Consider the following 25,444-nt stretch of genomic DNA (forward strand, 5'->3'; position numbering starts at 1 on the left):
TTCGATACACATTGCAACACTTTTAAAACATGCATGATCCAATGTACATGATGTATGTGTTGTTCTTTATTTATAGTGATATGGTTCTAATTAAGGATAATATCCTTACACTTATGAAGCCTCATTCAAGCCTCAACACAAAAGAAATGAAATGTGTAGAGATTATCTGAGATATTAGGTCCTCCTTTGAAAATTGCCCAATAATGATATATATACCTGTCAAATAAAATACATATATATATATATATATATATATGTATTTTAAAAATATATATGAAATATATATACTGTACATATATTTTTATATTTTATATTTTTTATTTATTTTATATTATATATATTTATTTTTGTATTTGACAGGTACATGACACAGTAAACATATACATTAACATATATTGTTTTTAAATTATATATAAGTGTTTTCTCTTTCTTTTTTTATTTAACTGCTGGGGCTAATTAAGTACATTGTTATGTTTCAATTCTAATCATTAGTTTTTTCCTGCTAGACATCTGAAGTTGCATGTAGTTAACAGTCTATCTGCTACTTTTTTCAGTAATTTTTCATACTTCACGTTCCCGGAACATCTTGGTGCTAATGACCTCCAATAGTTTAACTTCCCATCTCACATGCGGGCTGAGGTCAAGCAGTCTTGAAAAAGAGTGCGATGCATTTTATATGAACTGTATGCTCCAATTCATCCCAGCGCTTAAAAGAATAAACTTAAAATGTATTATGAAATGTCAAAGTCGCTGCGACAGAATGCCGCAGCCTCGTGTTACCGGTGGCTGACCTGCAGTGTGTCTGAGTCGCTCTACATTAAAGGCCCAAATTCAAAGTTAGGCTCAACGGGTGGGGGGGTGACAGAGCTCGCTAGCGGGGGAAAGACAACCCAAATTCACTCCTTGATGCGTCGTTATGATTTGTCACCTGGTGGTGGCTCGTTTTTATTAAGGTTGACACAAAGAAACATCGAGAACAAAAAGAAAAGAAAAAGAGAAGAGAAGAGAAAAAAAGAGAAGAGGTCTCTGCAGACGCCACCAAACACTACTGCTTTAAAGACAGGACTTTGTGTCGTCTTTCCAGGTTTCATTTGAACGATCGCAGAAGAAGAGACAAACAATAACTGTTTTAGTTTTCCTAAAAAATTATATAAATATTTTTGTATTGGAACACAGTTAAATATAAATATATATATATGTATATATGTGTATTTATACACACATATATATATATATGTATATATATATACACAAATATTTATATATACGTATATATATATATATACATATATAATTCTTATTTTGTTTTGGTATTCCAGTTCTATTTTTTTCCTCTTTTTGATCAGCCAGATTTCAGTGATTTTCCTTTTTTAATTCCAGTTCTCCGTCAGATAACCTTGGGATTTAATGTAGTTAACAGACAACTTTCCTTGTATTTGTTATAACCAGGATCTCCTTAAATTATTGTTTTTGGATCAGTCTATGCAATTTTTAGGGGAAACTTATTGTAGATGCAACTTACACGTGGGCCGAGAGTCTAAAATGAAGGGTGAGCTCATGGATACGGCCAGGGTGGCGTCGGTCCGTCGGCATACCTGCGTTCCGTTGTAGATGCCGACTTGAATGAGTCGACTCTTCTGGTAGTTGAGGATGCTGTAGTGGGCGTACTTCCTGTCTCCGTCGTCGTTGAACTCCACGCGTCCCGTCAGGCCCTCTGGGTATTTCGACGACATCAGCACCCTGTCGCGGGGCGATGAGAAAGTATTAATTTGGGGTCGAACGGGTGCAACATTCACCGCATGTGATGAACGCCGAGCTGCTGGTTGATTGGCTGCGATGATATCTGCAGTTATTTGTGACCACGTCGGTTTGGAAGCGTCTATTGTTTGTTAGGCTGCTGAGAAACTTAAGTGGGTCAAAGCCGAAACTCAGTCACTAGTCGGGAGGACGCGACAAATATAGAGTTTCAGTCCGCTCTGGGAAACCTGTAATTCCAATCACAACTGGCAGAAATTGTGAAAGATTGAAGGGAATCGAAGAAATTATTTATCTGTGGGATTTAACAATACGAGTGCCTGTTCTGCAAAAAAAGAAAGTATGAAGTGGCACTTGGACTAAAGTATGCGTGTTGATTTTGCTGACCGCCCCTAGATATATGCTTTAAAAATGTAAAAAAATAATCTTTTAAAAAACGGTTGCCATGCCGCTATATCTTTAAGCTGCTTGGCATACACTACCGTTCAAAAGTTTGGGGTCACTTAGAAATGTCTTTATTTTTCAAAGAAAAGCACAGTTTTTTCAATAAAGATAACATTAAATTAATCAAAAATACACTCTATACATTGTTAATGTGGTAAATGACTATTCTAGGTGGAAACGTCTGGTTTCTAATGAAATATCTCCAGAGGTGTATAGAGGCCCATTTCCATCAACTATCACTCCAGTGTTCTAATGGTACATTGTGTTTGCTAATCGCCTTAGAAGACTAATATCTGATTTGAAAACCCTTGCAATTATGCTAGCACAGCTGAAAACAGTTATGCTGGTGATATAAACTATACAACTGGCCTTCCTTTGAGCTTGAAGTTTGTAGAACTAAATGAATACTTCAAATATTAATCATTATTTCTAACCTTGTCAATGTCTTGACTATATGTTCGATGAAATGTTCAATTCATTTGATAAATAAAAGTGAGTTTTCATGGAAGACACAAAATTGTCTGGGTGACCCCAAACTTTTGAACGGTAGTGTAATAGCTCCACAACGTCTTCACAAACCAATCATTTCAAAAAGAACTTGCTGGCGCTCACCGTTTGAAGAGCGGCCCCGTCTTCCAGATGTTGGTGTTGCCCACACATCCTCTGGGGGGCTCCGTGATGTTCTCCTTCTCAAACAGCTCCTGGATGGACTGAGCCACCACGGCCACGGCGTCGTTGATGTGGGCCGACTCGTTCTTCCCGTTGATGAGCTGGAGGCCGATCAGACCTGGGACCGGTTCCCACAACAAAAAGAGAATCACTGACCCGAAGCCCGCCGCCGCCGCCGCCGCCTCTCGGGGTCCTTCTTTGCAATGCGTGTAAACTTATCGGGGCTCCCGGCTTACACGTCCTGAATAAAAGGTCATCGGCCGCACGATCCATCTTCGTTACCCCGGGAATCTCGGGGGAAGATATCGGAGAACGATGCCTCGTCGTTTATGAGATGTGGCAGTGGAGTGTGGATCGGTGTGTTGATGTTGACACCTTTTCACAGCACGTGTAAAGCGTCCCTTGAAGTTGGATCTGTTTCTTTTTGTTCTGCTCTACCACACACAGAAGAATGAAGGAGCCATCTGGTACTGAAACGGTTCTACAGAGTGATGCCACAGAAGAACCATTTGTGGTTCTTCTATGTCATCACCTATAAAGGTGTCTCAAAGAACCTTCAAAAAATGGTTCTTTCAGGCACCATTCTGGTTTCATAAAGAACCTTCAAAACATGGTTCTTTAAGGCACCATTTCCTTAAAGAGTCCTTCAAAGAACCCATAAAGGTGTCTCAAAGAACCTTAAAAAATGGTTCTTGAAGGCACCATTTTTGGTTCCACAAAGAATCTTTCAAACAACGGTTCTTTAAAGAACCATTTTCTTAAAGAGTCCTTCAAAGAACCCATAAAGGTGTCTCAAAGAACCTTCAAAAAATGGTTCTTTAAGGCACCATTTCTGGTTCCATAAAGCACCTTCAAAACATGGTTCTTTAAAGAACCATTTCATTAAATAGTTCTTCAAAGAACCTTCAAAAATGGTTCTTTAAGGCACCATTTCTGGTTCCATAAAGCACCTTCAAAACATGGTTCTTTAAAGAACCATTTCCTTAAAGAGTTCTTCAAAGAACCTATAATGGTGCCTCAAATGAAAGAAATGGTTCTTCGCTAGGTGATGGTTCCTCATAGAACCAAAAAGCCTTTTAAAGAACCATTTGAGAACCCTTATTGTTCTGTGTGCAGCTACAAGCTTTGGGACGAAGCTTTATTTGGGGTTTGGGAATTAAACACACGAAAAGAAAAAACAAATACCATCGGACCTAAACTTAAACCAAGAGACGATCCAACTTCAGCTAAGTTCCTCTGATTGCAAACAGGTCCGCCGTGTGTGTGTGTGTGTGTGTGTGTGTGTGTGTGTGTGTGTGTGTGTGTGTGTTGCAGACTCCTGGAAGCAGCTGCAGTGGAGGTGGAGGTGGAGGTGGAGGTGGAGGGGGAGGAGACTGGACACGGACGGGACAACACAAAACGCTCTGCAGGGGGGTTTGCTTGTGTGAGAGTGACAGGAAAGTGACAGGAAAGGAGGATGAGGGGGGGGGGGGGGGGACCACAGTGATAACATATTGTGTGAGGAAGAAAAGAAAGAGCCAGGAACAGAGACAAGAGAAGGCCGTAGTCGCTTACCATTCTATCAGTTATGTGTTGTAAAACTCTTCAGGGCGTTGACATAGCAGAATAGCACAACGCATTTATCTTTGGGTCAGGACACACACATTTGAACTCAAAGTGCACTGCAGATACACACGGCCCGTTCAAACCTTTAAACACGGGGATGCTTCAACGTTTAAACGCTCAACACACAACAGGCAGTTATACAGTAAATCATGTCATGCATCCAACAGGTTGATCCCTCTCATCTGTGTGTGTGTGTGTGTGTTGTGATGACGGGCCTCTCGGGGCTTAACCGGTGCACTCCCACCGATGTCCTGCGGGTGGAACGTACCGTCCGGCGCCTCGCTCAGGGCTTTACCCGACATCTCCCGCTCGCCCACCAGCCACACGTAGCCCGAGCCCGTCATGTTGAGGAAGCGGGCGGCCTTGTACACCGCGGCAGCGTCCTCCTCGCTGGAGGTGGACGAGAGACGGTTGTTTTTTGGTGTTACATCACAGGAACACGGAGCGACACCGACGGGGAGAAGGGTTCATGTTTGAGGAGGGGTCGATTTCATCGGCCGTGGTTTGGAGCGGACGTCCAGACTGATGACGGCTGACTGAACTGGGACTTTTTAAATTTGACTTTTGATAGAGACAGAATAGTCCCCAGATGGAATTGAATTATGTGTATATGGTATGTGACATAAAGGGGACATGTCATGCTAATTTTAAGGTTCGTAATTGTATTTTTATAGAAACGTCTGTCTTTTTAAGACATGAAGAAAAGCCAAATCCGCTCTTATTGGTTTGTGGAAAAAAATATGGTGCATCTCCTGAAGGTTTCTTCCCTTTTTTCCCCCCTGAAAGTTTTTTTTTCTATTTCTCGGGAGTTTTTCCTGATCCGATGTGAGGTCAAAGGTCAGGGATGTCGTATGCGTACAGATTGTGAAGGCAAATTCGTAATTTGTGATATTGGGCTGTAAAAAATATACACCATTGGATTGAATTGAACCTCTGAAAAAGGTAGTTCAGATAATACTCAGATATGGGGGGCGGGGCCAGATGGATTATTGAAGAAGGTCAATATTATTTTGACGCAGCTTAACTGAAAGTGAAATCTAGTTTTAAATAGAGAGTGTATTGCCTTTAAGGACATCCACGCGGTGGCTTCACTTGATAGTGTGCATCTGCAAAAACATTTTACACTGCAGTATGCTAGCTGTACATGGAAACCGGTATACATCCTATAAAACTACAGGTTGCATCTTTATTTGAGGAATTAGAGCTGACTGGTATTGAGCAGTTGATGTGAGTTGATGCAGACTTGATACCTTAATCGATGGCCCCTTTGGGACTATGGTGTGTAATTCGAGGCACACATCTCACCTGGCGGACAGGATGATGACTCGGGCCTCCAGCTCTTTGGCCTCCAGCAGCATTGCAGTTAAGTTAGTCTCCTGGCTGAACTGGAGGACTTTCTCTGCCTGTGATCGGGGCATAAGAAAGGTCAAGCCAGCTACTTTCCCCTAACTTAGACACGCCATGCTGCCTTCTTTACCTGTTTTTTTGGTTTCGAGCTCGGACGATTTTTGAAAACGAGAGACAGGAGATTAAAAAAGAAAAAAAGAAAAAAAATCGTAAAAAGAAAACGATCCAGGGGAACCGGCCGAACGAAGAAGAAAAAAGTAGCTTGGGAGGGAAAAAAATATATTTTGCATTTGTTCGCATGCAAACTGAGGGTTATCAAGGCTCCAAAGAAGGACGTGCATGTGTTAGGTAGGGGGGGAGCAGGTCAATGCAAGGTAGCAGGTCAATGCAACCAGTAACTAAAAACAGGTGAAGGGAGGGTGGGGGTGGGGGGGGGCAGGGGGACGTTTTCCATCAACAACAAAAAAAACTGCTGAAAACTAGGGAAGTGCTACAGAAAGAGGAGGAAGTAGCATCTGGCGTCCCCCACACTACCACCGGTTCTCCACAAAGGAATTGGACTTGCAAACTCTTTTGTGTGTGTGTGTGTGTGTGTGTGTGTGTGTGTATGTGTATGTGTGTGTGTGTGTGTGTGCTCTGAGTTCATGCATTCCTTTATCGAAGGAGAAAATGAAAATGAGAAAAAGCGAGCCGCTTGTTCACTGTGATTTTCTTCTTTTTTTTCTTTTTCTGTGATGACCGAAAATTATAGTTTTCTTTTCATAACAAAAATTCATTCTTCATTTAAATCATAGAGAAATGTCTCAAAGTAAATTAAAAAATAAAGAAAACACGTGCTACCGAGAGAGAGGAACATTTCTGGGTCGGCTGGTGACTGGTTTGGGCCGGTTTTCTAGTTGCTACGTTTGGAAAGTTGGTGGGCGGCGTGCATTGACCATGCAAATATACCTTAGGTCCTCGCTTGTTGTCAAAGGACAGTTGGTCGAGGTTTTCATAGTTCCTTTTTTTATTCTGATGAGTAATGTGCACAGAGAAAATATGCAGACACAGAAAAATATTATAAACAGTTGAAAATGGGGAGCAGTAAAGCATTCCAACAAATCTCCACTTTTCTGCTTCAAATCGGGATCTTTGACGCCGGGGCTTGCAAAAACATCAGAGAGGACCGCGCGAGAATAACGCTGACGATGCGGATGATTGTAGAAGATATCAATATGATTAGAGATGAGGGAAACGTAGTCAATGTTCAACTGGGCTCCAGCAATAACCGTTAGCCAACGCTTAACTGCATTGTTTCTTCTTCACCACACTAGAAACTACACACAGAAAAATAATGGTCCTTAAATGGTCCTTTAAAAGGCTTTGTGGTTCTGCGAGAACATCACCTACTGAAGAAACATGCTTTCATATGAGACACCTTCATAGGTTCTTTGAAGAACTATTTAAGGAAATGGTTCCCTGGTTTGAAAGGTTCTTTGTGGAACCAAAAATGGTGCCTTAAAGAACCATGGTTTAAAGGTTCTTTGAGAAACCTTTATAGGTTCTTTAAATAACTATGTAAGCAAATGGTTCTATAAAGAACCCTGGTGTGAAAGATTCTTTCTGGAACCAGAAATGGTGCCTTAAAGAACAATTTTTTGAAGGTTCTTTGAGACACCTTTATAGGTTCTTTGAAGAACTATTTAAGGAAATGGTTCTTTCAAGAACCCTGGTTTGAAAGGTTCTTTGTGGAACCAGAAATGGTGCCTTAAAGAACCATGTTTTGAAGGTTCTTTGAGACACCTTTATAGGTTCTTTGAAGAACTATTTAAGGAAATGGTTCTTTCAAGAACCCTGGTTTGAAAGGTTCTTTGTGGAACCAGAAATGGTGCCTTAAAGAACCATGTTTTGAAGGTTCTTTGAGACACCTTTTTAGGTTCTTTGAAGAACTATTTAAGGAAATGGTTCTTTTAAGAACCCTGGTTTGAAAGGTTCTTTGTGGAACCAGAAATGATGCCTTAAAGAACAATTTTTAGAAGGTTCTTTGAGAGACCTTTATGGGTTCTTTGAAGAACTCTTTAAGGAAATGGTTCTTTAAAGAACCCTGGTTTGAAAGGTTCTTTGTGGAACCAAATATGGTTCTTCTATGGCATCACTCTAAAGAGAACCATTTTTGGTTCCAGATGTTTCTGTGTGTAGATCATCACACAAGTGGAAACTCAACATGTCCGTCAACAAGTGTCGTCGATTGTCAACACCTGACCAACGAGGTTTTGGGGATTCCTTAATAATAAGTATGAAACAGGAGTAAAAGTCGCTCTTCTATCCAACCAGGTGACACCGACTCCATCCTTATGGTTCTCAACCGGTGTGATCAGACAACAATTGGATCAACGAATGAAAAGCCAGATACCTGACACGAAACCCACTCGCGAGGTTTAACGGTGAAACCAACGGGACAACAGCCGCGGTCACCAATTCAGTGTTGATTTTTCAGAATAAAATCTAAATCAAAGACCAAAGCTGGAATCACACAAACACGAGCCGATGATTCACTCTGAAGATGGAGAATGGAGGCTCTAATTACAGCCGGCAATTAATTTTGTGATATGATATGAATTTGATAAAAAAACACTTTTGATGCACGTTTCCTAATCCTAGTCGCGTACAGGCTGCGTTGTTGTTGTTGTTGTTGTTGTTGTTTGGCATTCTGGTCTCACAGCACAATGCACTGACACCATTTTAGATTCCAGTCCGGTTCTGTTGGAGAGGAGGAGTGCACCCCGGAGTCCTGCCTGAGACTGTGCAGCCATTTTGCAGTGAAAACACACTTTGTCTCTCTGCTCCGTGTGTGTGTGTGTGTGTGTGTGTGTGTGTGTGTGTGTGTGTGTGTGTGTGTGTGTGCGTGCACCGGACCCCGTTTCCCTCCCTCAGTAAAGTGCACGGTGACCAATGCCCACAGTAAGCCATGAATGCCGACCAGAAACCCGCCCACTATGAAACGTTGAGATCATTGGTAAACAAATGAAAATCACTTCATCCCGACTGAAGGACATCGAGCGGACGACGCCGACATGCTGCTTTATCTCTTTTATTAAAAAAACACCGATACAAATTGTCAGTGGGGTGACAGATAATTCCATTTATTCCACTTCCTGTCATACGAACACGTTGGGCAATTATAACAATTTGACTACCGTGTAATTATCATTTAACAGGCATCGACTCGGAGAAGCGTGAATAAATAATAGATGAAGCATTGCATCCAGCAAAAAGAAGGAAAAAAACCTGTCTTTGCCCCCCCCCCCCATCTCCCTCCTCCCCCGAGAGATTTTCTAAACGCGTTTCTATTTTCGTATCCTCAATCATATTTCATGTTTCATGGTCCAGAGCCCCCCCCCCCCCCCCCGTGACTGTGTGACCTGGCTAACGACTTGCTTGCCTGATAATAGCAGAGTGTCCGCAGTTACAGCGCCATGTCTGCCACATCCGAGCTAACAGCCGTTCACGTCACCTGACACGCCGGAGCCGTCGACGCTCGAGGCGCGCGGCCGACATCATCATCCGAACAGAGGCCTGCAGGGGTTAAGGCCCCGCTGATGTTTGCGACATGCGTGGGAAGTCAGGCGACAAACAAATCGCAAATCTGAAATTCTTTGGTTCTTTTGTTTCTTTAATTTTCATAATTTAATTTCTGCAACAGTTTTTTTTTTGCATTTCGTTGCCATACAGCACGTCTCCAAAGTGTATCGATCTTTGGCATTTGCCGTATTTGCTTCTATTATTAAGGAGTACATCTTAAGGTTATGATGTCCTCTGTTTTTGGGAGCCAGAGCCTTCAGGTATCAAGCTCCTCCTCTTTTATGGAACCAGCTTCACCTTCAGTCCAGAAGGGAGACACAGTCACCTCGAGTAGACTGAAGACTTTCCTCTTGATGGTCTTATAGTTAGACCTGAACCAGGTTCACCTGGTCCAGACCTAGAGATGCTGCTAGAGGCTGATAGGCTGCTGGGGGACGCTGAGGATACACTGAGCACCTCTCTCCTCTTCTCTCTCTCCTTATGGATGTATTAGGATACACTGAGCACCTCTCTCCTCTTCTCTCTCTCCTTATGGACGTTTTAGGATACACTGAGCTCCTATCTCCTCTTCTCTCTCCTTATGGATGTTTTAGGATACACTGAGCACCTATCTCCTCTTCTCTCTCCTTATGGATGTTTTAGGATACACTGAGCACCTATCTCCTCTTCTCTCTCTCCTTATGGATGTTTTAGGATACACTGAGCACCTCTCTCCTCTTCTCTCTCTCCTTATGGATGTTTTAGGATACACTGAGCTCCTATCTCCTCTTCTCTCTCCTTATGGATGTTTTAGGATACACTGAGCACCTACCTCCTCTTCTCTCTCTCCTTATGGATGTTTTAGGATACACTGAGCACCTCTCTCCTCTTCTCTCTCTCCTTATGGATGTTTTAGGATACACTGAGCACCTATCTCCTCTCCTCTCTCCTTATGGATGTTTTAGGATACACTGAGCACCTCTCTCCTCTTCTCTCTCTCCTTATGGATGTTTTAGGATACACTGAGCACCTATCTCCTCTTCTCTCTCTCCTTATGGATGTTTTAGGATACACTGAGCACCTCTCTCCTCTTCTCTCTCTCCTTATGAGTCCTTAGGGTCTCATAGGGTCCATTGGGCCTGGCTGGGTCTGATGCCTCCTGCCTGGTGGGCCGGCCTATAACTTATTTTCTTACTGTGACCACTCACTAACAATGTTTAAGTCTGTCTCGACAGACCTTTTGAAGTCCCTCCTCTGTCTTTGGTTCTTCGTTAAAGACGAACATTTGAAAACAGCCCGCAAATACACGCTTTCATTTCTATTTTTTTAACGGTTATTTTTGTTTATTTCCCTAAAAACCATCTTGGTGAAAATAATCCATTTGCTGCGGACTAATACACAGCCGGTGCCCGAGTGAATCTGTACAGTAGGTGGTATCAGCTCAAAATGGAATACAACATGTCCGCCAGTGCAACCCCGTTAAATAGTCAACCTCGCCGACCTCCTCCTTTGAGGCCGACGATGTTTTTCAGTTCACATTTGGGAGAAATTCTCCAATGAATCCTGCTCAGGGCCCCCCAAATTGCTCAAGCTGTCCCTGCAGTCCGAACTAAATACACGGGCAATGAAAGCCTCGCTGCAGCCACTTCCCCCAGCATTATGAGTTACTGAATGGGCGGCACAGATGGGTTCTTTCTGAGATAAAACTCATATTGTGCAAACTCCAAAGAAACGTCCTCGGTTCTCATCAAAAGGCTTTTTTTTAAATACACAGTTGTATCTTCTCCAGGGCCGGATGTGAGTCGCATGACGACTACTTCTAGAACTCCACGGATGTTGTTACGCTATATTCAACTTTAATCAACCCAAATGTTTGAGATGTTCTTTGTCCTGCATGGTGGCTGTTAATCGAAGCTGTGATGCCAGACGCTTCATTCAAGCAGTTTTCACTTCGGGCTGCGGCCGCCTTCCGTGGATTACTTTTCGGATGTGTGTCATATTCGGCGTCTCCTCGGCTTCTGATTTAATTAAAAATCTCTGAATCAGGCTTCGGCTCATTCTGCCATACAATTACAGCAAAGTGCCCCCCGGAGAGAGAGAGAGAGAGAGGGACGAGTGTCACAAGAGTGCAGAGAAGAAGGGAAATCATATCCCAAGGTAATTTCATCGCCTTTTAAATGGATGTAAGAGACGGCAGTTGTCACCCCCCCCCCCCCTCTCTCTCTCCCTGTTCCTAAAGGGCACTCATCATGGCAGTCTCAAGTCTGTTTTGGCTCACAGAAGATCAGCATTACCCTGACCCACATACACAGCTCAGGGCTACACTCAAAATGGATGCATCGGCGGTATCATCATCTGAAAAGGACGAAACCCGTCTCCCGTATCATGTGAACATGACCTCGCGGAGGGGGGGGGGGGCGATAAACACAAGGCCCCTGTGAGTAATAATGAAGCCGGCCATTCATCACCGTGCAGGCCCCCCCCCCCCCCCCCACCGAGAGGAACGACGCAGCCCAACCGACAAGACACCTCAGTCTGTGATGGTTTGCAAAGCCCCGAGTTAAAGTCCACTATTTGGCTCCCAATGTGGATAGACACAGGATAATTTGGACTATGGCAAAAAGCAACGTGAAAGATGAGCAAATAAACGTACAGACTTTCGTCATATTAGACCACATTAGACGCTGTCGATGTCTCTAGGAGTGTTAGCCAATGTTTACACAATGGTAAGAGAGAGATGTGGCCCACACAACAGAAAGGAACACAGTTACATACACAGAAGACCACCGAGGTTCCAAGAGCCGTAAACACACTCCGCGTGTTCTCTCACACACTCTTTGGTGGTCGGGGGGGGGGGGGGGGGGGGAGAAGGGCCTTGGGAGCCGGAGCATCTCACCTTCGTTTCCCTCTCCTCCAGGAGGGTCTCGAGCCTCTTCTGAGCGGCCCGCCCCTCGTGGTCGTCGCTCACTATCAGGATGATGTGGTTCCAGTTGAACTCGCGCATCAGGTCGAACCACACGTGCGCCTGGTGGGAGTAGGGAGGCACCGTCCGCAGGAAGGACAGGTGGATGCTCTGGGCGGGGGGCGGGAGGCGGGAGGGGGGAGGTTAACATCGTGGACCACTTCATTCTGAATGCACGGGGATCAACGAGCCGATTTGGTTTCGGAGAACTAAACGTTAACCACCGATCAAGCTCCTCCTCTTTTATGGAACCAGCTTCCACCTCCAGTCCTGGAGGCAGACACAGTCGCCTCATGTAGAGAAGACGTTCCTCTTGATGGTCTGATAGTGAGACCTGAACCAGGTTCACCTGGTCCCGCCCCTAGAGATGCTGCTATAGGCTGAGAGGCTGCTGGGGACGTTTAGGATACACTGAGCACCTCTCTCCTCTCCTCTCTCCTTATGGATGACTTTTCATCTCTCCATCACACATTACTAACTCTGCTTCCTCCAAGGAGTCTTTGTGACTTCACGTCTCACAGGGTCCATTGGACCTGGCTGGGTCTGATGCCTCCTGTCATGGCTCTGCTGATGCGCCCCTTAGGACTCCTTCTAGCAGCACCTGTCTCGGTCTCTTGTCTGGTGTCTGGAAGTCCGGCGGACATCTTAGTTTTGAGTAAATTGCGTTGCACTTTACAACGGCCGTCAAAACCCCAGACACAGGAAACATGCTTTTGATTATCGGTCCACTGTAGGGACCAGTATTCATGAGAGAGGGTCAACTACTTTGAACCGTGACCTTTGCCTAACTCAGTGGTCTGTGTGCACAAGCTTAACCAAAGCTTAACCAAAGGTTAACTCACACGTTCTCATGGGAGAGGGATGCTCCTCTGTTGCGCTCCTGAAGGTTTCTTCTCTTTTTTTTCCCAGTGAAAGGTTTTTTTCTAATTCTTTGGGGAGTTTTTCCTGATCTGATGTGAGGTCAAAGGTCAGGGATGTCGTATGTGTACAGATTGTAAAGCCCACTGAGGCAAATTCGTAATTTGTGATATTTGTACGATATAAAATAAACTGAATTGAATGTCATGAAACACATTAATAGGGATCGGCGTATGTTTTGTAAGGAATAAGATCAGAAAACGTTCTCCACGTCATTTGTTGTGCTATTCGGAGCACTGACGAGATGAAAGAAATACCCAAATGTATTTTTGGAGAACTTGACCCACCCAACATCGGTGGCTGACCTCGCCGCTGCCCATGAAAATGGTACCGTACAATAACACAACAAATATTCACGTAGAATTTAGAAAAAATGTAAATCCCGAGAGGGACGGCGTGCATTAATGAGACCGTTTTTAGATGGTACAACACATTTTTTTAAACAGCCTCAAAATATATGCACAGACCTCTCTAGCCCCTTAAAACGGTTTATCTAATGCCCTTTAAATAGCAAGATTAGCAGAAGTGTCACTCAGATAGACTTTAAATGGACTTATTAAAGTCCCTGGCATTTTATACGTGCGGTTGACTTCAAAGTTTTAATTTTTCCGGCTTTTTTATTTATTTATTTTTTAATGTTTTATTTAATAAGGGACAGTGCACATTGATAAAAACAATGCAGTAAATGTGCCAGAGTTAGCCAAGAGGCTATTTTTCATCTGCAGTCCCATAAAAACATAACTCAGGCATTATTAACGACGTCCTTTCAATTTTCATGCTGGAAACCCATTTAATCACAGCTCCTCTAATGGACAGTGACGGGACGTTTAATCTCGGAGGCGCTCCAAGTCGCCCCACGGGAGCTCCTCGCTCCATCGCTCTCTTCCTGTTTTCCTCTCTCTCTCTCTCTCTCTCGCTCGCCCGTCCGCCACTCACCTTGTCGGAGTAGATGGACATGCGGGTGGTCAGCCCCACCACGGGGATGCGGTAGAAGCCTGCCGTGTAGGAGACTGGCGTTGGGGTGAGGTGGTCATTGGACTGGGGAGGGTGACTCACCAGGATGGCGTAGACCTGCAGAGGAGGAGGAACAACACTCAGTCACTCAGAGGAATCCCTTCCTCTCTACCTCCATCCGGCTCATGGATGGTGGAGGTCTGGATCGTGCTCCATGCCTACTACCAACTATTCACTCCTCTATGTGTGAATGTGTTCATGTAACTCTGTAAGGATTCCTTCTGGTCACATGATGTCTATTATTCTGTCCATCTCTGTTGCTCTCCACTTTTTTCCCTGTTAAAGTTTTTTTTAAATATTTCTGGAGTTTCTCCTGATCGTAAAGTCCTCTGAGACTAATTTGTATTTCGTGATATCGGGCGATACAAAATAAACTGAATTTAAAGTGTCCAATTTAGACTTGAATCTTTCTTTTATCGTGTTATAATATTTGCAGACATGTGCAGAAAGCACACACATGTGCAGCTGCAAAATCCCCGTTATCCTTCTTTTAAAGTCAATAAAACTAAACTCTCACATAGCGCCAGGCAACTATACGACAACAAGAACAACAGGATATAGAATGCACCGCCCTGTACCTGCTATGTAAACATCATCATCATCATTAGACTCCCAGGACTTTCAACCAGGAGACCAGTGTTCATGTCCCAAACCATTTTAAGCCCAGCCGTGTTTCCTAACGCTAACTCAAGTGGCTGTCTGAAACCTAAACCAGTGTTTCAGTTTGAATTCACAACGTTGACCAAGCGTTTCCTGCGACTCCATCGAATGCATTAGAACGTTTAACATTAAAACATCATTTGATGTTTAGACAGTTGTGATACGAAAAGTTCATTTCTGCATAGCGACTGAGGGTCAGTGGTGAGCAGGTCTGTCTTTCAATCAGGAGGTTGACCTTGAGAAAGACACTTCACCTTGAACTTGTCCCTGTAGCTGTCCTGTCCAAAGCTTTTGTGTCTTATTTTGAAATTTCAAATGTGATTATCTGCCCTGGTCCTGGTTGTTTCCTCCTCTGTGATTGATAGCTCCGCCCTGATCGTGTCCACCTGTGTCTCGTTCCCCAGTGTCCAATCGCCTGCACCTTCCCCGTGTATTTAAACCCTGTGTGTCTCATCACTCAGTTTGGCCTCGTACAGTTTAGTTCATGTCAGACCTGTTTTCTGTAAAGGAATAATTCTTCTGTGGACACGTTGTTGGCATTTGGGTCCGATCTCTCTCTCTCTCTGGCTGCGACACCCTGACACTGTGTCCACGGTGTATGAATGTGACATGATTGCATGTCAGCTAAATAAAATGTAATATCTGAGATCAGTTTGTCGGCGAAGAAGAGCGAGTGTGTTGAGCTCCCAACGTTCACCATCTTAAAAAACACATTGGAGCACTGTTTTATTTTTAAAAAGGTCCAAAGGCAGGAGAGATGATAATTATCTACATTTAATCAAATTCATGCCCGCTCCTAAACATGTTATTCTCTGTAGCTGTGATATGTCTCAAACCTTTTGTTTAATGCATGCTGTCTTGAGCAGGACTTACATAAAGCAATAAGAAAGTCAAAGGATTGCCACGCTGAGAGCGTCGGCGGCCCCCAGAGCATCTGCCTGCATCGGCTGAAACATCTGCTTTTCAAACCTCGAGTTTAATGACGTGCGCGTGTGCACTTTAAATAAAACATTGCCATCTTTTAGCGGATGCAACCGCAGCTCTAAACGGTTGAATAACGGGTTAAAAATACCTGGCTATCTATTCACAAAGAGACAGAAAAACAAAGAAGTCGCTTCTTCCGTATAAATTGATTGATGATTGATTGATTGATATATTTATTTGTCGTTTGCCAGAGTACAGGTACAAAAGCATCGAAATTACAAGAAAGGGTGGATGAAAGATTACAGCATAACATGAGGGAAGAAGAAAAAACACCAACCCCCCGACTATGCCCCGAGAGAGGGGTACAGTGTGGGAGCAGGAAAAAAACACCTTAGCACATAAGCACATACATTTAGACATAACTTGCAGCGGAAGGGGAGGGAGGTAATCCAACAACTGGGTGATCTAAGCCCATCCATTGGGGCCAGAAGGTAACCAGCACCGACAAGCAGCCAGCCGGTCCGGCGCCAACTCAGCAGCGCCCGCACAGCCCGTCCGGTCACACTGGGGTTAAAGCAGGCGAAGGCGTGGGATGGGGGAGGGTAGTGAATGCAATCAGTATTATTGAAAGTTCGTGTGTGCGTGTTCTGGTATCTCCCCAGGCCACAACAGACAAAGTTCTCAGTCCGCAAGATGGTCGTTGCCATGGATGAAAGGTCCTGGGAGAAAGACAACCACAGGTGTCTGTGGATAGGGGAAGGAATGAGAGAGTCTCGCTTCAGTGATCTTGAGTTGTTGTTCCAGTCACGGCCTTGGGCCCGTCCTGGTAGAGGGCCCCAAGCAGATAAGATTGGGATTGTTTGGTCTTCCAGTAGCTGCAATTCAATTTTGCGCCCACTATTCCTCAATTTCCTCCCGTTTGCCAATAGGATTTCATCCAATTTCATTTGCAGAGCCGTCAGCTTCTCCACGATGTTGTCATTCTGACGGTTTAATGCCAAAGTCTGAGTGCCAACAACTACTCTGCCCAACGCGTCAATCATGTCGGGCAGCCTTAGGGGGCTTTTAACGGCTGTCTCCGTTTCCTTAATTTTCCGATAAGCCAGGGCAGCGCCAAATCCAAACAGCAGAAATCCTGTAATCAAAGTTCCGAATAGGTAGATGTCTTCTACGTCCTCCACGGAGAGTGGTGCTAGGCACAAGACCCGCCACTTCAACATTCGTCCCAGCAGGACAGGCAGGTTCCCCGAACCCGAGCTTCTCGTCGAGAAGATGGTGTCAATTGCGTTTAAGGACCAGTTGATTACGTCCATGGTTTTTAGTTTGAAGAGCGATGCGGAGAGAGTCTCTCAAGTATAGAGACAGACAAGACATGACGAGAGAAGCCAAGCAGGGAGGGGAAGGTCATGGGGAGGAGAGGGGGAGAAAAGTGCGACCGCCTTCGTCGAGAGCCAGAGTAAAAATGTCTTCGCTTCGGCAGACGGGCCCAGAGTGGGAGCTCGGCGTGGTCTAATCCGCGCTTTAATAAGCAAACCAATTTACTTTCCCATGCAAAATAAACACAATTCATGCGAGCTGAGTCTTGAGAAATGACCCCGGGGAGATGAATAATAAAGCTGGCATGGCTGTGCATGGCATGGATTGCTGGATATGAGCAGTCCGTATGGCTGGGTCAACAAAAAAATGAGGTCTCTCATCCAAAGGATGCTCCCGGGCATCTCCTCCTCCATCTGCCACAGACTTCCCTCCTCAGTAACCGAGAGCCGATCCCATCACATTCAACCCCTCGCGGACCTCCTGCGTCTAAATAAGGTGCGTTCGCTGTCTCTCGTGTGTGTTTATTTAAGACTATACATTGTTGGTGAAAGCTGCTCATGCTCTAGAACTTGGGTGTGATGGTGATATTCTGCCAGCCTGCATCCATTAGAGGCATTATTACACTGAGCATGAGGACCATGAACGCAGCACTGGAGCTGCGGGGGTGTTTTTTATTTCGCGTGAAGCCTCATTATGTGTGTGTGTGTGTGTGTGTGTGTGTGTGTGTATGTGTGTGTGTGGGTAGAAATATGAGCGAGCGAGACTTCACGCCCTCAACATGCGCGCGTGACATAACCTTGGCTTTTTTTTCCATTTTTCTTCTTCTATGGATGTGTAAAGCAGGCTTGTTGAGCATCTCACATGAGAGGACGGCTCAACAACTCTCAGGAAGGCAAATGAGACGCGCTTCATGACCTTTATCGTGTATGTGGCGACTGTGTGTGTTAGCGGGTCCGTCCTTCAATCAGAGGGTTGGCGGTTCAATCCCCGCCCTAGTCGATGTGTCCTTGAGCAAGACACTTCTCCCATGGATTGCTCCCTTTAGCTGTATCGGGTGTATGAATGTAAACAGCTTCAGGAAAAATGACATTTAATTATGAATTATGTTGTATTAGTTACATATCTTTGGATCTTTGCTTGGACGCACTTTTTAATATCATATTTTCAAAAAATAAAAAAAATGTAAATAAAAAAACGCATCATATCATACACCCCTAAACACCGACATAGAGAAACTCTATAGCATGCAAGTTGCGTTCATTGCATCCGACATATTGCACGTTTCCTCTCCTCCTCGCAAGTTCAATTCAGTGCGCGTGCACTCAAAGAAATGACTCATTGGATGAACTCAATTAAATTGTTGGCAGGTTTTCCATCCAATAATTATATGCAACTCCAACTCAAATTTAGCACATCAATGCAATAAAATGTAATTAAGTTAGTCCAACTCATTTGTATCAAATACATCTAAAATAAAATAACGATATTCATTAAATTAAATTAATTTGTGTTTGTCCAACTCAAAATATAAACTAACTAACTAACAAAATATGCAAACTCCACACAGAAAGAATGCCCCGACTGGGAATTGAACCCACAGACCTCTGGCTTTGAGGCGACAGTGCTAGCCACTACACTAAAGCTCATGTCTTCACCTCATGTAAACAACTGATTTTCAGCTGGCGCATGCGCAAAGGGTAGTCCTCAATGAAACACATTTATTTTGAGTTGATATGCACACCATCTAACCTAAATAAATCTAATAAATGAAAGTATTCATACATTTTGTGTTACACCCATTAAATATAAATATCTATTTTTGTAATTGATTTCTTTAAATGTATCAAACAATATTTAAATGTGTCACCTCGAAGAAGGGCTTGAATCGTTTTTGTGAGTGTAACCTAAATAAATCTAATAAATGAAAGTATTCCTACATTTTGTGTTACACCCATTCAATATAAATATCTTCGTTTTGTAATTGATTTATTTAAATGTATCAAACAATATTTAAATGTGTCACCTCTAAGAAGGGCTTGAATCGTTTTTTTGAGTGTGCAGCTGAGTGTCCCCGGAACGTAGACACATGTTATTGCCCTCTCATCCGAGATCTATGTATATATATATATTTCTGTAGGTCTGTGAAAACAGATGGGTCCGCTTGGAACACTAAGTGGACTGTGTGTAATGCAGTGTGTGTGTGTGTGTGTGTGTGTGTGTGTGTGTGTGTGTGTGTGTGTGTGTGTGTGTGTGTGTGTGTAATGGTGCCAAATGGCCGGCCTGTAAATAAAGTGTGGCCTGATTTATTATATATGTTCATGCTGAATAGTGCGAGGCTTAAATAGACAGCTGTCTCTCTGGGTTCAGAGCTCAAGGCTCGACATATTCATCCATATTTGCCCACTCCAGTGCCCCTCGAGAGAGAAAACAGCCCATAATTGAAATGTAGGTCATCAATAACCAACTTTCACGCACAGCGGTGTTTATCCTTTCCAAAAAAACCTCACAGAAAACCGGTTTTATGATGTGGAGGTGTGCATGGATCGTATGAGTTTTAGCGCAGAGGTTATGTTATTACGGTGCATGCAGAGGTGGGAGAAGCACTAGTCTGTACCTGGCTGGAGATGAGGTCCTCGCACACGGAGAGGGCCATCTGGATGGCGTTGGGTTTGTGCGTGACGGAGATGGCGGTCAGCTTGAATTTGTCCCTGCCGTAGATCTGGTTGGCCTGGGTCACCGCATCTTTGAAGACCTGCTCGTACCTCTTCTGGCTCAGCACGGCCCCGATGTTCACGATCTTCGGCTCGCAGCCGGCGCGCGCGCAGGAGCACCAGAGGAGCACCGCCAGCAGAAACAGACGCATCGTGCGGCCCACCAAACGCCACCACGACGCAGCCCGGTCGCTCCCAGCCCCGGTGGCGGCGGCGGCGGCGGCTCGACTCCACCAGCTTCTTCTGGGCAGCAGCAGCAGCAGCGCGGCTCCGCCAGTTGAATGCGCTACTGCGGAGATGGATCCAGGTGGGCGGCGGAAGGAATGGGGTGGGGGGAGTGGGGGTGGGGGCGGAGGGAAGGGAGGGATGCTGAGAGGAACGGGGAAAAAAATGTGGATCTATGTGCAATGCGGAGGAATGTCCATGCTCATATTAGGGGCAGGATGTCAAACGGGGACGTTCGAACCGCATTGTCCCCCCCTTTTTTTTGTCTTGCTCTCCTCTGCAGAATAGTCTCAAACCTCCCGACGGGGTTTTGAAGAAGGAGTTTAAACCATTATCTCGGCTCCCAGGCGGCTTCCTCCTCCTCCGCGCGGGGGGTGGTGGGTGGGGGGGTTGTGTCGCGCTCCCTCCAAGCCGCTGCTCCGCGCGCTTTGTGCGGATTGAACACTCCCGATGCGTCGCCGGCTGGTCAATCCGGGCACAGCGGCTGCTGTCCTTGGTCCTGACAGCTATGCATGCGCGCCGCGGTGATTGTGCGCGCTCCCGACGTATCAGCTCCTCCACTTCGTTTCTTTCTTTTTTTCCTTCTTTTTTTTTGGCGTGTCGGCGCGCTGCTGCTGGCTGCCGAGTGGAAGAAGATCGTATGAAAAATAAATGTATACCTACTTGTTCAGAACCCACTCGAGCCCCATGCTAGTCCTAACGGGACCTGACGGCCCCTCATCCGGGCTGCCCACGTGCACCTTCGCGTACCTGAGGGGCGCGTGCTGCATTAAATCACATTAATATGTCAATGCGGGTGATTTGTAATGACAACCAGACGGGTGAGATGTTCTCCCTAAAAAAGCCCGATTGCACAAGAGCAGATGGAGGGGGGGGAGGATTATTTCAATCTAGCGGGTTTCAGGTCATAGTTGAGCCATGACACCACACTGGAGAGAGAGAGAGACAGAGATAATGTCCGTGTGTGTGTGTGTGTGTGTGTGTGTGTGTGTGTGTGTGTGTGTGTGTGTGTGTGTGTGTGTGTGTGTGTGTGTGTGTGTGTGTGTGTGTGTGTGTGTGTGTGTGTGTGTGTGTGTGTGTGTGTGTGTGTGTGTGTGTGTGTGTGCGCGCGTGGACTAAGATATCGGCCCGCGCTAGTTGTGTGGATGTTGCGTAATCTCTCTGACCCGGCGCTTTTGGAGCGTTTCGGTAAATGATGGGAGCAGCAGTCAACCTCCATGGTTACCTAGGAAACAAGATGATTTTGGGGGGGGGGGGGATTTCTTACAACACACATGCACTGAAAGGGATTTTGTAAAAAAAAATTATAGACGCAGGACATGTTCCCTGACAGGCAGAAGACGTGGAGCGTATCCATCACAGCGGGGTCCAGTCAGGAGGGACTCGCTGTGCCGTGTCATCTTGATTATTATCAGTCGAATATTTGAATATGTGTTGTTGTGTTATGTGTTTACTGATCGCAGCAGCTGCGATTGAAAAGGGTGTGTTGGGGAAACGAGGCCAGTGTGGATCCATCGAACAGGGTTCTGAATTATAAATCTCTCCCCGACACGCGGCTGTCTCTCCCCGCGCTGCAGTGGGCTCATGAATTAATCACCAGGCTGAGGAATCAACAGTCATCAGTTGCTGGCTGTGCCCTTAATGAGCTTGTCTCAACGCATGATTTGTTAAGGCATCTCAAAAAATATTCTTCAGACTATATAGGACTAAAATATTTGAACATCTTCCTCCTTGCAAGAAACCCACCTCAGTCTGAAATGCATACTGCAGAGTTGTAGTGGATTTTATGTATACTTGCAAGTCTTGTGTTTTAAATGAATACATACGGAAAGATATGATAAATAGGGAATATTATGAAAAATATTAAGATGATTTATTGTGCATTTATTGTAAAGCATGAGAGGAAGACACTGTTTTTTGTGATACAGGGTTGGTGTGTGATGACAAAGGTAATAATCTGTATGAGAATGAATGAGATTGTATTTTTTAGAGATGATAGTTAATAAAAACAATACCCATTGTGCAAAAACAACTAATCAGTATAGCTTAGTAGGGCTCTGGCAAATGCATGTGTTTATATTTTATATTTTTGGGGTATAATTATTATCATAAACCAAAAATAAAGTGCGTAACACAGTGATTAGGCCATTATTTTTAGAGGATTATTTTTGCCAAATAAATATCGTAGACTTTTCTGAGACCATGAAGGTGCATTAGGTCCATCCACTAAAACCTGAAAGTGTTTTTATTATTTCCATCTTTTTTTTGTGACAAAATAGGGTTGAAATAACAGTTATGGCATGGACATTGCAATAATCACAAAATCAACCAATTAAAAAGAGACTGGAAGCCCCTAGAGGGGGGGGGGGGGGCGGGGACACACATTAATATCCATTATATACAACATGAAACATGAGAAGCCACTTTTTTGTTTCCTCATTGATGGAGCCCCAACACACGCCGTCAGACGAGGCTATGAATACATATTTATACGGTGTTGAGCGGAGCACCTTAATGGACCCCCTCCCCCTCTGCATTCTGTTACCTCACCGCTCATGGGATGACCCCCGGCGGCGTGCCGGCCTACCCGTCGAGAGAGGTCACGGCGCCCTCCTCGGCCTCCGCGCATCAATAAAGGCCGCCGGTCGTTATGTCAGGAGTTTTCTGGAGGAGCGGCTCGACGCGAGGGACCGATGAAGACTCTCCGGCTCGGTCGGCGGCTTCACACTCCGGCGTTTCACACAAGGACACACTCTGCATGGAGCCGCCGCCCACACATGGTAATACAGACTCGTACACTCAGTCCTCTGCGAGGATAGAACAGGGTGTCGTCTGTGTCTGTGTGTGTGTGTGTGTGTTTCTTAAGTGCTACTCATTAAATGGAGGGGAATTAAATTCAGAAGGAGAAGCCTGGGGAGTTGCAATAAAGGAGATTTATCTTAACGGCTCGACGCAGTTGAAACCGAACAGGTCCGAGATGTGTAGCTGGACGAGATTCCCCCCCCAAGGTTTTTAGAGCAAATATTTCCAGAAGCTTCGAACTTAAAAATAACTTTGTTGCCATAAATACACCAGCCAGTGAATGTGTGTTATCTCTGCTGCGCGCTGTAGCATCGCGGTACATTTAACAAGTAATGTGTACAGAAAAGAAAGAAGAAAGAGAAAAGAAGGTTGATGACAACTACGTTATTTATGAGATTCTATATCAGATCAACTTTACATTTAAACACACATTTGAATTAGAATCATAAGGAAGTGTAAACTACTAATGTAGCCAACACAGTGGACGGTAAATGAAATGGAATGAAGGCTGAAGGCCTTGACCCCCCTATGAGGTGTGGCACACGCCCAGGTCTTGACCCCTACGGGGTATTGCACACGCCCAGGTCTTGACCACTATGGGGTGTGGCACATGCCCAGGTCTTGACCCTCTATGAGGTGTGGCACATGCCCAGGTCTTGACCCCTATAGGGTGTGGCACACGCCCAGGTCTTGACCCCTACGGGGTATTGCACACGCCCAGGTCTTGACCCTTACAGGGTATTGCACATGCCCAGGTCTTGACCTCTATGAGGTGTGGCACACGCCCAGGTCTTGACCCTCTATGGGGTGGCACACGCCCAGGTCTTGACCTCTATGGGGTATGGCACGCCCAGGTCTTGACCTCTATGGGGTGTGGCACACGCCCAGGTCTTGACCTCTATGGGGTGTGGCACACGCCCAGGTCTTGACCTCTATGAGGTGTGGCACACGCCCAGGTCTTGACCCTCTATAGGGCATGGCACACGCCCAGGTCTTGACCCTCTATGGGGTATGGCACACGCCCAGGTCTTGACCTCTATGAGGTGTGGCACACGCCCAGGTCTTGACCTCTATGAGGTGTGGCACACGCCCAGGTCTTGACCCTCTATAGGGCATGGCACACGCCCAGGTCTTGACCTCTATGGGGTGTGGCACACGCCCAGGTCTTGACCTCTATGGGGTGTGGCACACGCCCAGGTCTTGACCTCTATGAGGTGTGGCACACGCCCAGGTCTTGACCCTCTATAGGGCATGGCACACGCCCAGGTCTTGACCCTCTATGGGGTATGGCACACGCCCAGGTCTTGACCTCTATGAGGTGTGGCACACGCCCAGGTCTTGACCCTCTATGGGGTGTGGCACACGCCCAGGTCTTGACCCTCTATGGGGTATGGCACACGCCCAGGTCTTGACCTCTATGGGGTGTGGCACACGCCCAGGTCTTGACCTCTATGGGGTATGGCACACGCCCAGGTCTTGCCCCTCTATGGGGTATGGCACACGCCCAGGTCTTGACCACTATGGGGTGTGGCACACGCCCAGGTCTTGACCGCTATGAGGTGTGGCACACGCCCAGGTCTTGACCCTCTATAGGGCATGGCACATGCCCAGGTCTTGACCTCTATGGGGTGTGGCACACGCCCAGGTCTTGACCTCTATAGGGTGTGGCACACGCCCAGGTCTTGACCTCTATGAGGTGTGGCACACGCCCAGGTCTTGACCTCTATGGGGTGTGGCACACGCCCAGGTCTTGACCTTATGAGGTGTGGCACATGCCCAGGTCTTGACCGCTATGGGGTATGGCACACGCCCAGGTCTTGACCTTATGAGGTGTGGCACATGCCCAGGTCTTGACCCCTATGGGGTGTGGCACACGCCCAGGCCCTGACCTCTATGGGGCGTGGCACACGCCCAGGCCCTGACCGCTACGGGGTGTGGCACACGCCCAGGTCTTGACCTCTATGGGGTGTGGCACACGCCCAGGTCTTGACCTTATGAGGTGTGGCACATGCCCAGGTCTTGACCTCTATGGGGTGTGGCACACGCCCAGGCCCAGACCTCTATGGGGTGTGGCACACGCCCAGGTCTTGACCTCTATGGGGCGTGGCACACGCCCAGGTCTTGACCTCTATGGGGTGTGGCACACGTCCAGGTCTTGACCTTATGAGGTGTGGCACATGCCCAGGTCTTGACCTCTATGGGGTGTGGCACACGCCCAGGTCTTGACCCTCTATGGGGCATGGCACACACCCAGGTCTTGACCTCTATGGGGCGTGGCACACGCCCAGGTCTTGACCTCTATGGGGTGTGGCACACGTCCAGGTCTTGACCTTATGAGGTGTGGCACATGCCCAGGTCTTGACCGCTATGGGGTGTGGCACACGCCCAGGTCTTGACCTCTATGGGGCATGGCACACGCCCAGGCCCTGACCTCTAAGGGGTGTGGCACACGTCCAGGTCTTGACCTTATGAGGTGTGGCACATGCCCAGGTCTTGACCTCTACGGGGTGTGGCACACGCCCAGGTCTTGACCTTATGAGGTGTGGCACAT

The 25,444-nt window shown here is 46.0% G+C and overlaps 1 protein-coding gene across 3 annotated transcripts in view; it reads right to left on the reverse strand.

Annotated features, from left to right (window-relative positions):
• The window catches only part of grin1a (glutamate receptor, ionotropic, N-methyl D-aspartate 1a), a 48,350-nt gene extending 28,241 nt beyond the window's left edge, over nucleotides 1–20,109 (reverse strand). For 2 of the 3 annotated variants that reach the window (XM_056432488.1, XM_056432490.1), the window contains exons 1-8: nucleotides 19,770–20,109; nucleotides 14,177–14,311; nucleotides 12,257–12,433; nucleotides 6,769–6,831; nucleotides 5,779–5,876; nucleotides 4,742–4,863; nucleotides 2,812–2,986; nucleotides 1,596–1,740 (exon numbers count right to left, since the gene is read on the reverse strand). In XM_056432488.1, coding sequence (XP_056288463.1) covers nucleotides 1,596–1,740; nucleotides 2,812–2,986; nucleotides 4,742–4,863; nucleotides 5,779–5,876; nucleotides 6,769–6,831; nucleotides 12,257–12,433; nucleotides 14,177–14,311; nucleotides 19,770–20,018 — 1,164 coding nt within the window. In that variant the 5' untranslated portion in view covers nucleotides 20,019–20,109. The remainder of the gene's footprint in view (nucleotides 1–1,595; nucleotides 1,741–2,811; nucleotides 2,987–4,741; nucleotides 4,864–5,778; nucleotides 5,877–6,768; nucleotides 6,832–12,256; nucleotides 12,434–14,176; nucleotides 14,312–19,769) is intronic. The other variant, XM_056432489.1, reaches the window with a different exon arrangement.
• Between the last annotated feature and the right edge of the window lie 5,335 nt (nucleotides 20,110–25,444).

This window comes from Pseudoliparis swirei, chromosome 15, assembly GCF_029220125.1.
Source record: "Pseudoliparis swirei isolate HS2019 ecotype Mariana Trench chromosome 15, NWPU_hadal_v1, whole genome shotgun sequence".
In the NCBI taxonomy this organism is placed as follows: domain Eukaryota; kingdom Metazoa; phylum Chordata; class Actinopteri; order Perciformes; family Liparidae; genus Pseudoliparis; species Pseudoliparis swirei.